General features: G+C 43.2%; 1 protein-coding gene across 2 annotated transcripts in view; it reads right to left on the reverse strand.

Moving 5' to 3' along the window:
* Nucleotides 1–16,176, reverse strand: part of Hapln1 (hyaluronan and proteoglycan link protein 1) — a 69,221-nt gene that overhangs the window by 26,000 nt on the left and 27,045 nt on the right. For both annotated transcript variants that reach the window (XM_023701004.1, XM_004640938.2), the window contains exon 2: nt 4,851–4,975. In XM_023701004.1, coding sequence (XP_023556772.1) covers nt 4,851–4,950 — 100 coding nt within the window. In that variant the 5' untranslated portion in view covers nt 4,951–4,975. The remainder of the gene's footprint in view (nt 1–4,850; nt 4,976–16,176) is intronic.

A 16,176-nucleotide genomic window follows, 5' to 3' on the forward strand; every position in this document is an offset into this window, starting at 1 on the left:
CTGCACTCACCTACTAAGAATATTAAAGGAAAACATTGCTGAAGTTTGAAAGGCATTTCTGCTTCTACAAGGAAAGTAGTAGTGATTCAGTGATGTCTAATCTTGGGGAAACTTCCCACTGTGAAATTTAAGACAGAGAGACAACACAAAACATTGACTAGAACTGAAACAATGATACAGTTTTGCCAACAAATATATTTTGAAAATGTTCCCCCATGTGTGGGCAAATCTGTTTTCTGTGACAGTAAGGAAGAAACAATGGTGATGACATCAACTGTCATGTGCTGGGTGCCTCCTGTGCGCTGAGTTGGCTCACTGGGTGTTCTCATGTACACTTCACTGCATTGTCATGGTGCTTTCAGAAATGGGCAGGGAATAAAGTAAGCCTTCAGTGTGATAGAGCTGAGACTTGAAGAGCTTAAGTAAATGTTCCAAGGCCGAGGCTGAGGATGGGGGCAGGAGAAAGATTCAAGTTGATCAGAAATTGTGTGTTTAAACCCAGGTGTAGGAAGCACTGATTCTCTGAGCTTGATAAGTTTAGTTATGAGTTCTGTGCAACTATAATTACTTCGCCCATGCCAAGAGTCATGAATCTTCTTTGCTCTCTGTAAATGCCCCCTTAAACATTGTACTAAAGACATGCAGTCATCAATTCTGAAATTCTGCTGTCAATTCAAAGTCTCCACCAAGACTTGCGATTGAAACTCCACACAAGTGTCTGAGGCTGATTCCAACTGCATATGTTGTAGGGCAATAATAAGCTTCTCTTCTGGAGAGTTAACAACCTAAGTTTGTCGACCAAAAATTAGAGAAATAGAAGGGCTGCAAGAACAGCCAACATTTTGGCTCTAGCCTTTCAAGGTCAGTGAGGACTCAGGACATAGGAGAACCTATACTGTAACATCATGTAACTCAGTTGTGTCCCAAATTTTCTGATCAAGGAGATTATGGGGCCACAGAGGAATGTGATCATTGATGTAATGTGTGCCTAAGGAGAGTCACATGGAGAGAAAACATTCTCTCAGGCTTTCTCAGAGAGCAAATTGGTCAAGCAATGGCCATGACTCATCCACATGGCTGACACTGACAAAGGATCTACAAAATGTGGTAGAGAGTTTCAGTATAAATCCTGAGGGGATTTGACTGACCTTGTCACATACAAAAGTTACATTTCATTTTATATAGGTCTTGCTATATCTCGGTCTTAACCATCCAGCAGAAAAGTGTAGAAATGAGGTAGGAAAAGTGAAGCCATGCTAATATGCAGAGCCGTGGAAGGCTCAAGTCAACAAATTTGGACATTGCCAGGCCTGTGGATAACCCACTACTACTGTGTACTACTTGACTATGTTGGAATATTTTGCTGAATTCATGCTCCTACAATATTTGGATGGCAATGAAATACCCACCTCTGACAAAACTAAATAAAAAAAGGAGATATAAATGAAGGACAATTTTGTATCTGTATATGCAGAATAGTTAGGATAGATATATAGCTACTTTCTCTTAATTCAATAAGAAGGATTTCTACTAATAGTGTTTGGACAGGATATTATGTCTGCATCTTATGCTATGAGTGACTACTACAAAGACAGCAATGTGCAATGTATTAATTGTTATAATTCTCCTACCAACCTGTTTTGAAGCTGTCTCATTGCAATTTTTTCTCAATAAAATTAATTTTAAAAAACAAAAACAAAACCAAACATTTAGACTACTGTCTTTCTGTGTGTCTTGGTGCTCTGAGCACATCCCTTCCTGGTGGTGTCACATTTCAAAGTAAAGGAGGGCAGAGGGGGCAGGCACATCCTGACCTGGGGACTGTAATTCACTGAAGTGAATTCCGGCAGTTGCACACGTATTCTCAGGAGCTGCTCTTTGGTAGAAATCCTTGAGAACATCACTCTCCCCTACATTGAGGACAGTGTAAGATACAGAAACTGGTGCCATGCTTGCATATTCCTACCATACGGTGTCTGTGTGAAATGTACCTCATGTGTAACCAAAATATTTCAACAAAATCTAAAGATAGTAATTTAGTGCATGTGAAATTTTATTAATCTGTGTGGGGCAGTAGGGCAGTTTTCTCTTTTCATTTCAGAAAAACATTTTTCACTGGCAACACCTTGTGTGTGATCTACGTGTGCCGTTTGCGCTCTTGGCTACCTGTATCCATCTTTCTCTTTTTCTTCCTTCCTTTGTTTCTTTCCTGCCTTTGTTTTCTTTCTTGCTTTCTTTCTCTTTCGTTGCTTCCTTTCTTTCTTGCTCCTCCCTCTCTCCCTTTCTCCCTCCCTCCCTCCTTCTTTGCTCCTTTCTTCCTTTCTCCTTCTTCCTTTATAGCCATATTAAGTAAGTATTTGTATTCCTACATCTCTCTACAATCCCCTATAACAAAGCTGAGAAGTAGTAACTAGGTAACTCTCACACTTGAAACTCCAGAATGAATTATCAAAATGTTGAAGATCTGTATCAAAACAGCCAAAGAAACTGTGAGGATGACAAACGCACTATTCCCACAATATTATTTATGCCTAAGCACCTTAGAGTACAAAAATAGAAATTTAATGAAAAATGATGTGATTTTTTGAAGGGCATTTTTGCAATGTAATGAATGTTGATTACTGCTCAATACCTAAGAGAAGTTCATACTCTCAGCATTACAACTCAGGAATTCAAGATTTAGATGGCTAATTTTATCACCTGAATACAAATTCCTATAAAATTCTTGGAGATTTTTTAATTTCCGTAAATTGCTTCTGGGCCATGTTTAGTAAGTAAATATTTTTATGCATGAGGTGACAGCCTAACATTTTAATAAAGTGATGAAAGCATCTGATTTCTTGATTCTCTCATTGCTACATTATTTATTTTTACATCATAAAAGCAACTGAAATCACACAATCCATGTGGAAACAGCTTATCTGAAGGACTCAGAATTTTGAAAATTCAGTATGAACCCTATCCCAAAGGCAAAGTGAAAAAAGATATTGGGGAAAAGAATACAGGTATATGGAACTCTTCTAAAATAAACTCTAGGGGCCGGGAGGATAGCTCAGTAGAATAAGCGCTTGCCTGGCAAGCACAGGATCCTGAGTTCAATCCCCAGTATCGCAATAAATAAATAAATAGATAGATAAAATAAACCTTGTCTGATGGATGTAACTGCGCCCTCCTGTGATCCAACACATATTTCAGTATTAATCTGCACAGGCAAGTGTGGGCTCTACCGCACTATCACTTGCAAGCCATGAGCAGCGCGCCAGGGCAAGCCTACACTTTCTAAGAATGTGCATTTACAATTAAAATGAAGTGGACTGTCAGGGCATTTGGAAAACGCTGGGCAGTGTATGCAAATCATCTGGGTAATCCCGACCCATGGGTCAGAAGCATCTTTACACTAAATTGCAAAAAGCAGAATGGGGAAGGAGGATGGGCCCAGCAATTTTCTTCAATGAGACAACTTTAACCTTATGTACAGGAGTCGTTTTCAAAATGCTGGTGCATTTTTAAAATAATATTTTCATACATTGGGTACAATGTGGGCTAGGTGGCTTGTACATATTCTGTAATTTACCTTGAATATTTGCTGAAAGCTTGAAGAAGTCACCGTTACACAAATTTAAAGTCTATTTTATATTACATTTAAAACTGCTGTTATTCCTGAATTCAGGATTCCCATTTGGACTGCACTGAGTTCTATGGCCAGAAAGTAAAATGCTGTTATTTCCCAGCAACTTTCTCGGTGTATAGACACCTTTCCGTCTCCAGAAACAGCGCTAGCTTTACTCTACACAAGGAAGTAGCTGAGTCAGCAGCTTGCGCCACACAATTTACGATTATATAATTTCTCTTCATGGTTCAATAGTGAAAAATTAAAACTACTGGAAGCAAACAAACCTGAAAGAGACATGTCTAAATTAGACAAAATTGTGTTTATTTGCTACTCACATAGCAAACGGGGAGACATTTCCAGCCAGGTTTGCACTATCAGTCGACCTTCCCACACCACACACTTCAACAGCGAATGCTGGTTTCTGTGACTACACTTTTGACCTTGACTGCACAACTTGGTGTTTTATGTCTCTTAGCGAACTTAGAAGGCCTCTGGTGCCCTCAACTGAGATTATCTAAAATTAATATCCTTATATGTGTAAATTGCTCAATTCTATAATTTGTGTTTGAATTATTCAGCAGGCAAGGGCAGGAGAGCAGGCTCGTGAGAACAGCCTTTTCTTACTGCTTGAATCTCTCAGCTGTCTTAGCACAGGGCGTCCGTGCCCTGCAGAGCTGGCTGGAGGAGAGACCTGCAGCCTACTGCAGCCGCCAACCTCCCTACAGAGCTTGGCTGAGGATTCAGCTGAGCTCAACGGAAATGGGCAGGACCAGAATATTGGAACTCACGCTTTCCTGAAGGAGACTACAACAGGGTAAGCTCCTTGTTCCCGGGTATTGCTTGTTTGATGTTCCTGTTGTATGTATTGTTTTCCTAATGACCACACACGGCAACAGAATGACCCAACGCCCCAAGCTGTACTTCTTATTTCTTTGCCCTTCTGTGCATTTCAATGAACTTCATGCCCTGCCTTCTGCTTGAAGACAGAAGCTGACGGAACTCCCCTGCATCCCCTCACTGGGGTGGGACATTCTTAAGCCGTTCAGCTGTGAGCTGTGGTTGTCCCCAGGTCTTAACTCTCTTCTAAGGCAGGAACACTCAAAAGACAGGGAGAGTGCTCAGCAATTACAAAAAGGGAAAGAAAAAGTTAACGCAGCAGAAGTAACACGAGCCCAGCATCCCAGCTATAAGAAACTTGAAATTAATCCGACGTTCATAGGAGAGGCAGCTTTCTTACCTTGGATGTGAATGACTCTGTCCTGAGTCGGAGTGTAGCTGTCCAAGTGGTGGTCAGCCCAGCAGATGGAAATCAGCACCAGAAGAAGCAGGCTCCGCATCTTCACAGCCCGGAGGTCTTCTTCACTGTGTGGACACCACACAGAGAGAGCCGTGAGCTCTGGAGCCTGAGGGTAGCACTGCACAACTTCTTACCGCCTTATCATCCTGCAATGGGTCTGGACGGATATTTAACCCAGTCTGTCCAGAAAGCTACTGTAGCTCCCCGAGAGAAAAAGACAGCAGCTTTGAACAATTTCAGCTCCCATTAGGCAGCCAGAGCCCAAATAGTGTTTAACTCTGTCTTGGCAGAACTGTGAATCCAGCAATTTCGAACACGCTGGCTTTGACACAAAGAATGACAAGTTCCAGAAAGATGTGGGAAGGACATAGGCTCGTAAAAATACCAAGCTTTACAAAAATTAGCCCTCTGAATTTGGAGTAAAGTTAGTAAGACAGTAAGTGAAATATCTCTCTATGTTAATGGCTATCACTTGGTCTAAAAACAGTTGGCTGTTAAAGCAGGGCAAATGAAAGATAATTGCATGAAACTTAACATCAACATTCAGTTTACGTGTGAGCCTGTTAGATTTGCTTGCTGTGAATTGAAAACAGAACAACAACAACAAAAGCCCAATTAAGCAGCAGCAGCAGCAGCAGCAGCAGCAGCAGCGTGTGGGTTGTGATTCACTTACCATCCTAAGCATGTTCAAGTCTAGGGTGACCAGTAGAAAATGATGGACAATCTAGGCTAGAACTGAGCAAGCCACCGCTGCAGTCCTGCTGATTGATTTCTCATTCATTCCAACCTAGAGTGCTGACGCACCAAGCTGCGGTGCCAGGTAGGGTCTCTGCAGTCAGCACAGCCATGGGGCTGCAGGGACATCCCTGCCAGCCTTGCAGAGCAATTAGGCCAGCAAAGAGCAGCAGTGAAGAGGGACAACAGCTCTGTCCCCAGGGAGATGGGCGGAGTGTCACCTGGCAGTCCTCCACCAAATCCTGACTTGGTAAAAAGGGGAGAAATCCCTTCTCCTCCTAAAAACCTTGTCATGGGAAGAACCAAAAAGTGATTCTAAGCAATAAAACCACTATAACCTTTCAGGGTCTGCCAGGTGAGAGTTCCAGGGTGGCTTCTGGGTTCCAGTGGGGGACGCTGAGGCAAATATTAACAAGGACTTTCTTTTGCCCACAAGCCCACTGCAGGCTTCATAATGCTGGCTATTTTTAAAACTGAAATTGCCTGGTACTGGCTCCTCACATTAATTTGTTTTTTCCAGGAAAGCTTGACTCTGGAATATTTATTAAAGAGCCCCAAGTCTGTTCCTGGAGGTCCTTGTGAGGGAGCTGTTATCCACAGCTCGGCGTGCTCACTCCCAGATCCACCCCAGGCCCTCCTGGGGCTGCGCCCGCCCTGCAGCCTCTCTGCAAAAGCCCACAGTGCCACAGTGCTCCTGGCTCCTGTCTCTCGTGTGCGCTCTAACTATTTTTCATGAAGAACACAGTGGATCAGCAAATTATGCAACTTATTTCTTCCAGGAAACCAAGTCTGTTACCTTAAAATTCTACTTAATCTGCGGATCTAGTCTGCAGAAGTTCACTGGCTTCTTCCTCTGAAGATTTCTGCAAAAAGGATAAATTTTATAGCCCTTGCTTCTGTACACAGGGTTACAATGAATACATTTTACCTGTCTTCAGCTCAGAGCACTGTGTGTGGGGTGAACAAATATAATAAAGGTAATCTCTTGAAATATGTGGTGTAATTGGGGTACTAGATACACAAAGATGCATAATCAGTGAAGCACACCCGAGGCAGAGGGCTCTGTGCCTGCCCCAGGAGTCAGAGATGGGAAGGGGGTTCCTTCTGAAGGACAGAGGAGTTAAGGGAGAAGGCGGGACTGCAGAAAATAAGGAGAGGGGCTCCTCTAGGCAGGGAGTCCAGTGAACAAAGGAGGCATGGAAAGTGCTAGATGTTTTCGCATAAGTGTGGTCATTTACAGTTAATTTAGAGAGAGATGTATACTCATACAAAGTTAGAGCTATATTGCTTCAGTCCCCTTCATTTTCATTCTTTTTCACTTAAAATAAACTACCATAAACCTAGAAATCTCCTTTATTCTGATGTCATAGTATCCAACTTAGCAAGGGTTCATATTATTGTGTTAAGGTATTAACCATTCAGCACCCCACTTCTAACATGCTACAATCTGAAAGTGTGTGTGTGTGTGTGTGTGTGTGTGTGTGTGTGTGTATGTGTGTGTGTATAGATAGGTGGCAATGATGTTGATAGTAATAATAATAATAATGATAATGGTAATACTAGCACTTCCTTTTCCTTATTTGCCTCCTATTTGTCAAGTCCTATGATGAATCATTTTGCATACAATGGGCCATGTCAGGCTTTATAACAATATCACATATCATGGTAAAATTATCTCCATTTTTCAGATTCAGATAGTTATGTTGCTGAAGGTTACATGTCTAGCAAGTGGCAAAGTTTGCATTTATTCTTCTTTTATTAATTTTATTGAGAAAAAAATTGCAATGTAACAGCTTCAAAACAGGTTGGTAGGAGAATTATAATAATACATTGCATATTGTTGTATTTGTGGTAGTCATTCATAGCACAAGATGCAGACATGACATCCTGTCCAAACACTATTAATACAGATATTTCTTCTTATTGAATTAGGAGAAAGTAGTTATATATCTATCCTAACTATTTTGTATATACAGGTACAAAATTGTCCTTCATTTATATCACCTTTTTTTGTTCAGTTTTGTCAGAGATAGGTATTCCATTGCCATCCAAATATTGTAGGTGCATGAATTTAGCAAAATGTTCCAATATATTCCAGTAGTACACAATAGTAGTGGGTTATCCACAGGATTGGCAATGTCCAAATCTGATGACTTGAGCCTTCCACAGCCTAGGATATTAACATCGCTTTACTTTTCATACCTCATTTCTACACTTTTCTGCTGGATGGTTAAGACCAAAATAAAGCAAGACCTCTATAACAAAAAATGTAACTTTTGTATCTGATATGGTCAGTCAAGTCCCCTCAGGACTTATCCCGAAACCCTGTACTGCACTTTGTAGATCCTTTGTCAGTGTTAGCCATGTGGATGAGTCACAGCCATTGCTTGGCCAATGTGCTCTCTGTGAAAGCCTGAGAGAAATTTTTCTCTCCATATGACTCTCCTTAGGCACACTCTACATCATCAATCACATTCCTCTGTGGCCCCGTAATCTCCTTGATCAGAAAATCTGGGGCACAACTGAGTTACATGATGTTACAGTATAGGATCTCCTATGTCCTGAGTCCTCACTGACCTTGAAAGGCTAGGGCCAAAGTGTTGGCTGTCCTTGCAGCCCTTCTATTTCTCTAATTTTTGGTCTGCAAACTTAGGTTGTTAACCCTCCAGAAGAGAAGCTTATTACTGCCCTACAACATATGCAGGTGGGTTTAACCTCACTGTCTGAATATCAAACATCTTAGGCATAAGATGGAACATTTTTGGATTTATTCTTAAGGAAAAGCAAGAATTACTTGGAGTAGTACTTATTTTTCTGAAATAAGTATTTAATTGTTGTTTTTTTTTTGTTTTCTATTGTATCTAGGTGTTTTATCTTGAAATGACTATGATCTTAAAATCTTGACTCATATTATATATGAATATAAATTTCTCCTGAAAGATTTATGTATTACAAGTCAACCAGTTGCCACTTTTCTTATCATCACCGAGTCCTGACTCAAAGATGTTGTGCCTGTGTAGTAATTTCTAATTAATGCAGAGCTGTATCTAAGTCAATAACACCCCTGAGTGCTCACATGGGCTTTCGCGCAATCCAGGCAGGAGAAGAGCGTTGCTACCCTGGATGCGGAATTTCTCCACTAATAAACATGACAGTAGAAAAGCAAACCTGGGAATACCACGTTCAGCAAAGTTGCCACATAGTGGACTGAGGCTCTTGCAGGCATGTGCTGTGCCACAAGCTTTGTCCCTGTCCCCAGTGGGAGACCACAAGTCAGACCTGCCATATATGGTCATATTAATGAGCCAACCTGAGTCCTGCTTATCTGCATTCTGTCACCATGTCACCCTTGAATGCCTAGACATGTTAGGTGAAAAGTGTAGTTCCTGATGGGAGCAAAGTATCAAAAATAGCAGGGAACTTTTACTCAATTCTTCTATGACCCTGAGTTCCACCCTTCGGTCATCGACACCTCATCCACACCGTGGGGTGCTCTGCTGCTCTGACACTGCTGCTAGCTTTAGCATGAGACCAACTGGAAAGGGCTGCATTGAAGGTCAGAACCAGGTGGCGGGAATGTGGTGTAGGAGCCTGGCTTGGGTAAGAACTGAATAACTATTTGGGAGCACAGTGTCGTACCAGAAATAAAGTTTGATAGCTTAACATACTGATGTGCTAATACCCAGAGTCTAATGTTAAGGTGACCCGTTGCAATTCATTAAGCATCTGTCTTAAAGTTATTTCACAAAGGGCTGGCCACTCAAGTACCTCAGCAGACTAAAGCACCTGCAAGCAGGCGCAGGGTACCCAGGACTTGATCCCCGCCCCCAGGGCATGCTGAGATGGCACCTGAAACTGGGCTTGGTGGCGCGCATCTGTAATCCCAGCTCTTGGAAGGCTGTAAATGGGGGTATCACTCTGAGTTGGATCTAGTAGTAAGACCCTGAACACCCTGTAGACCTTTCCCCCTCCACAAAAAAAAAAAAGTTATTGTACAAGATAAGGGAGAAATGTGGTCGGGCGGAGGGCCACATGCCAGTTCTAATGACACTGACTTCATGCTGGCTTCTAACATGCCTTAAGAGCAACACTGCATGTGTCTTAAGCTACTCCGACTTGCTGGGTGCTCTCCGTGCAGTTTTACCTACTATTACTTCTCAGAAGAAGCAGATTGAAGGACAAATGGTTGCTGTCCATATATTTAGTTTCAAAACTGGGGTTTCCCATCATGCACAGCGAGCAGCCATAAATCCCTGAGATCTGATAGACACCTCCTCCCACCATTACTGAGGTTGTGCACAGTAGGACACCCTTCCCATTGTTATTGATATTGTGAGGAACACAACCCTCTCCCAGCCCACCTCGCAGCTCTTTGAAGGGGTGACACAGCTGGAATGGGTATTGTGACACTGTCTCGCTGGGTCATGGTGGAGTCCCAGAAGCCCATGAAGCCAAAATGCGTGCCCAGGCGGGACCCAGAGCTGCACCTGCGCACGAGAAGGAGGGCAACGGGAAACCCAGACTGGGACCAGCTGCGAAAAGTGATGAAAAAACTCAGGTCTGAGAGGCACGTGACGCGTCTCAAGCCTTTCTCCATGTTGGTCTACGAAATAAAGGGAAAGTTTTCCTTTTCCCTCCGCTGAGGAGACAGAGCAAGCTTCCACTCAGCATGTGGATTTGGTTCAAAAACGCTGACAACCCTTACCAAAATGCTCCAAACAATGAGGAATAAAGCATAGCATTTTGTTGGACAGAATGATTTTAAAATCATCTGACCCGGCTCCTCCTTGCCAACCCCTCAGTCCATAGAGTAGAGGCAGCAGGTGACCAGGGTTTCCTCCATGCTGCGCAGTGGCACAGTGTCATAAAATAAATAAATATAATAAGGTTTGTGAACGTCATTAAATCAATACCATTTAAACATTGCTCTTTCTTCTGAAGTCATTCACATTTTTCTGGTTAAAATGGGCTGTTTCATAAAATTCTAAATTTTACACTTTTTGAAATAGATTTTATTCCCTTACTATACCACCTAACCAAAAAGAGCAAGAAAGACAGAAAGAGGGGAAGTTTTATGTTAATTTCCCAATCGCTGTGCTAGTGACAGGTTTTATCTTTTCTTTTTTGGTGCTGCAGGAACTTTAAAAGGCAGCGCGCAGGCCCAAATGACGTCCAACGGACGCGGACTCACGATGCGCTGGACTGTTTCACGTAAAGAGGGATTACTGGGATGATGGTGACGATGATAACAAGATTTGTACCTAAGCTTCACGATGTTCAAGGGGACAGAAAGCGGAACTGATCGGGTTGCTTAGCAGAAACCACTGGTAATGTTGATAAGATTAACAGTAAGATTTTTTTTAACCTAATTATTAAGATACACTTTCCATAACGGGCACAGTGTAGAACTGCCTGGAACACCGAGCAGGCACAACTGGTTACAATGACAGAACTTTCACCCAGGCTCAAGATACGCCCGGCACAAGGGGCCAGCCCATAGCACTGTTGGAAGCGCACTTAGAACTCAAGCCAGACCGCTGAACAGACACCGCAAACTGCTCGGGTGTGCAAGCGAAGCCCTCCTCAGAGCGTGCGTGGGGAAGCCTCAGGCGGCACAGCCATCCCGGGAACTTACACAGCAGTGTGAGACGCAGAGCAGAGGCGCTTCCCTAAGTCCCGAGCGAGGTTCCCCGCTGCAGGCCTGCTGACCTGGCCACGGCCACTGTACTGTTTCCAGGTCCTCAACAGAGTCCTCTGGGAGCCCAGTAAGCTGGACAACGTCAGAGACCAGGAAGGAAAAAGAAGGAGTCCTGCCTCGGGAAGGTGCCGTCCTCCACCTGAGAACCGGGGATAACGGCAATAGCTTCCTGCTTGAGAAGTGTTCTTGGAAAATCAGGAACAGCTCTGAAGACGGAGCTATTCTTACCGAACTGGTTTGGCCTCCCTGAATAAGACGCACAGGTAAAACTGTGAGAAAACTAACTCAGGGACGATACCTCTGTGTCGGAGGCCAGAGGGGACTCCTGCAAGGCCCCTGCTTGCAATGAGCTCAGCGGTCGGAGCAGGGTCGGATCTGCAGCAGCAGCAGCAGCAGCTGGGATCCTCACAGGGCGTGTTTCCACTCCGGAGACAGGGACTCAGAGGCCAGGCTGGGGGCAGCAGAGTGTTGGGCAAGACCCATCCTGCTGATCTTAGCGTTTGCTAATTTTGAGAACCACTGACCTAGGATTGCAAGACCACCAGAAGGATTGAGCTTCTGAAGACCACCGATCCCTGGAAACGACGCTATGCCTATATTCATCTGTTCCTCATTTTTGTTTTTTTCTGCAATGCTTTGTAAAAATAAAATATTACCTTAAAATACTGGAGAGAAGAATGCGGATTTATTTTTGGCACATGGATGAGGTCCCCCTTCCCTGTGCAAACTCTTAATGTTACTTTATTTATAAAGCTTAGCAAAATGTGTAAGTTATTTGGAAAGATTGCTACATAAAACTGCTTACCATTTAGAAATAATAGCCCGTTAAGGGAAATTTGCCTTGCTTTGCTCTCTCGCTATTTGGTACAGCTGTACTTATGAAGACCAGCTCAGAAACTTCTAATACTGACTTGACTTGGGACGCCTTCAGCACGTGCTGGCTTGTGGCTTCCTCAGAGCCTCAGGCTGGGCCCCACTGGCCCTCGCTGATGCCCACAGTTACATGTCCAGGCTCAGGCTCAGGGTGTAGGAGATGGGAGGAGTTAGAGAGGAAAGCGGGAGAGAGGGATAGGGTGCTATGAAGAGGGGAGAAATACAGAGAGGAAGCCCTGCCGGCCCAAAGGGAGTGAAATACATGAATCAGAGAGGGTGAATCTTCGGTGCACTGCCTCTAAATTTTAGGGGAAAGAAAAGCTGAACCACAGCCCCTGGATCAAACAGCTACTCCTAAACATGGCTTCTCTGAGTGCCAGATTTGCTGGACAGCTTCACATCAAGTTTGCCCTGCAAATGTTCTGGCAGGGGAAGGAGAAATACAATCTGGCAACAGAAATAGAAGTGGACTGGGCACCGGTGGGTTGTCTAGCTTTTTACTTGAGCGATGTGCGCCAACACGTATGAGAAACAAGAGGACATGTTTTAGTGTGATGTCCTCTGAATTACACTAGAATCTGCTTAGGGTCAGAGCAAATCATTCTAAAATGCAATTGGTATTGAATGCCACTTTGTTATAAAGTTTCCAAGTTTATTTAGGATTTCTTTGGCTTCCTTCCTAAGATAAAATTTCAGAAATCTCAATGAGTTATGAATTTGTAACATAAAAATAAGTCTTAAAGACATTTTGCAGTTTTAAATTTATGCTTCATTTACTCTTTTCCTCCCATGTATTTGAGATGAGCCCATTTTCACCCCCCTTTTCCTCTAATTTTCATCTTCTATCCTTCATTTGCATTTCATTTTACTCTTTCATTTATTCACTTTTCACCCCTGAATCTTATCCTTCTACTCTTTTCCCTATATTTTATTATATTAGTTAGAATCCTGGAGAGTTGGCCCTGTACCAAGCCTAGTTATCACCCAAGCTTCAGCCTAGGAGAGAACCTGTGTAACTATATGGGGTGACGACAGCACCTAAATGAGGGGACGCAGTATCATAATAATGAAGGAAAGGAAAATTTTATTTTTTGTTCTTAGTTTATGATCTAGAAAGAAGCCATTCAGCTGACTTGAGGTAAACACTTTTACTGGCCCATTGAAAGAGGCGACGTCAACAGTCAAAGCCTTACATTTGCTGTTATTCAATTTGTTCTTAGATATCAGACCCCCATTCTTCTTACATTGCATTTTAAGACTGTCCTCCTCAGCAAATAGATGTACTGACTTTTAAAGGGAGACTACCCACGATGCTTGGCCGCAGTGCAACGCCCAGGCTGTGTGACTGCACACCTGAGCCCACTTCAGGCAAAGCCTGGAGCCAGCAAGGGCATGAACCTGCAGCCGCCTGCCCTGCCGGGCCGCACCGAGGGAAGACGCAGCGTCTCAGGCCACACATGAAATAACACATGGGCCTTCATAGGAATAAGTAGCAGAACTTCCTTTTTTGTAGGTTTTCTCAAGGGCATGCATGTGCAACAGGCAGGCTGCAGGAACTGTCCACGGGAGTGGGGGTAAGCTTCTCCCAAACTAAATTTTTAAAATGAATCAGCTGGAGTTTAGTTGTTTGTTGATTTTCCAAAACAAAATAATAAAATCACCAATTGCACTTAGTGCTTATAGTGCTCAAATTTACAACTTTTATGGAACCAGGGAAAACACTGGTATACTAATAAGTTCCAGTCTGCTGAGGAATGCTGGATTCATGAATGAATAAATGAATGATTTTGGTACCTGGGTTACAAATTGTGTCCCATTATCAGTTTCTTGCTAAATGTAATTATTTAAGTTCTCAGACATGTTTCTTTCCTTTTCTTTTTTTCCATTTATGTATTCGGTATGGGGTCTCACTATGCAGCTCGAACTCACCTTGTTTTCAGCCTCCACAGCACTGGGATTATAGGCATGCGCCGCCTCACCCAGACTCAGTTGCCAGCTCAGCATATCTCGGGGTTGGGTCTAGCGTGGCATGTGGGGACCAGGGATCCAACCCTGGTTCCTGCACTTGGGAAAGCAGGCACTTAGTCCACTGAGCTACCTCGCTGACCTTCGGACATGTTATTTAAGCTTTATTTCCAAGGGCTACCTTCAGGAGTGATTCTGTTTTCTAACCAAGCTGACCCTGAACTTGGAGATGAGCTCTACAAGCATAATAGACATGGTCTTGTGTGCTTATTTTATGCCACACTCGTTTCTTCTCCATGAAAGGAGGAGAACTTGCAGCAAGCTCTGGCTCCCAATGCCTATAATGTGACCTCTGCACCCTGAATCTGCAAACGGTGGGTTCCCAGTAGACAAGTATTGGTCAAAATGGAATCATATGGCAGAAAGGAAGGACACAGTCACTGGAGCTAAGCTAAAGTAGACTTATAGCATCGTGTGCTCTTATGAAGTTTTCATGTCACTGTGCATTATGTGACAGAAGGGAGATTCCACATGGACACGCGAATGCCGCGCAGAGAGCCCAGTGCATTTGGTCACATCATATGCACGTTAGCTTTTTATTCTTGTGACAAATATCCAAGGAAAGCAACCTAAAGGAGGAAGGATCTCCTATGGCTCCTGGCTTCACAGGTGGCTGTTCCTGGTTGATTCAGACCTCAGTTGAGTAAGAACATGGTGCTAGAAAGGACAGAGGAAGAAAGATGCCCTCCGAAGCAGCCCAGAAGCAGAGAGGATGACAAAGCGCCTGGTGGGGAGATGCCGGCAATGGGTCACCCCCCATGATCCTCTTCCCATGACCCCTCACTTTATTTCCACTGGCCTCACCTTGTCGTTATTCATCACTTCCCAGGGGTGCATCTAATCATACCCCCCTCAGTGGATTCACCCATTGATGAGGTGAAAGCTGTCACCATCCGCTCATGAGCCGACTACTTTCTGAAAGACCCACCTCTGAGCACAGGAGGCTTTCAAGGGGAAAGCAGGACTCTCCCCACTAGCAAGACTAGCTTCCCAGGCCATGCACAGGAAACTGGGCTTGTCCTCAAGACAGTCCAGTGTACAGGGCTAAGCCTGATGGATAAGCCTCAATCTATTGGAGAAGAAAATGATGTAATAGATGGACAGGGACACTAAGAGCCCTAAGCCTCAGGGAGAAATGGAAGTTGGTACACTGTATCCTCAGCCTTTTTCTATGAATTGTATTTAAATACTATTCCTATCTGCAGATGCTCTAATTATCTGCTTAAAATTCTCAATTTTCTCAGACTTCCTGGTGTTCAAAAGGCAGGTGTTCTATCATTGATACTCTGTTCCTCAACCAGATAAGTTTTAGTAGGCTAAGTCAATAAATGCAAGTTTAAATTGATTTCAATAACACTGCAGATATCAAGAGGAAATACACTTGTATTTATTGGGGGGGGTCTCACTTTCTTCTTTTTCCTTACAAATCTTAATTTTACTATAAAGCATTGAAAATTAGGCAACAACCAGTCTATTACTTTTGTGATGCTTTTACAAATGTACTCTCTGTAGGATACAAAAGAGATCACATGCTCTGCCTTCACACGGAAAGAAAATAATCAAAAGTCAAGTCACTGGATGATCAGGTCCTGAAAGACTATTAAGTGTCTGAGTAGCAGTGAGCGATGCGGCCACTTCTCAGCCTCACTCACAGGTCCCTTGTGGTTTAATGGGCTGAGTGTCATGTGACTGTCATGGCATGCTGGCGCTGCCAGGACGATGCTCAGCTTATGGGGGAAGCCCACATCCTTGAGGTAATTTTGGCAAAAATGAAAATTCTGCTAACATTTTCTTTTCTTAATCCCAGAATTTTTTTTTTTTTTTCAAACAACAAACATGTATCGAAAACATTCCAAAGGGATTTGGGGAATTATTAAGAACTTCAATTGTTTTCTCAGTGATTTCCAGCAAATATAAATTCCAAAATAAGCAAGG

The sequence above is a fragment of the Octodon degus genome, unplaced genomic scaffold (genome assembly GCF_000260255.1).
Source record: "Octodon degus isolate 3935 unplaced genomic scaffold, OctDeg1.0 scaffold00129, whole genome shotgun sequence".
In the NCBI taxonomy this organism is placed as follows: Eukaryota; Metazoa; Chordata; class Mammalia; order Rodentia; family Octodontidae; genus Octodon; species Octodon degus.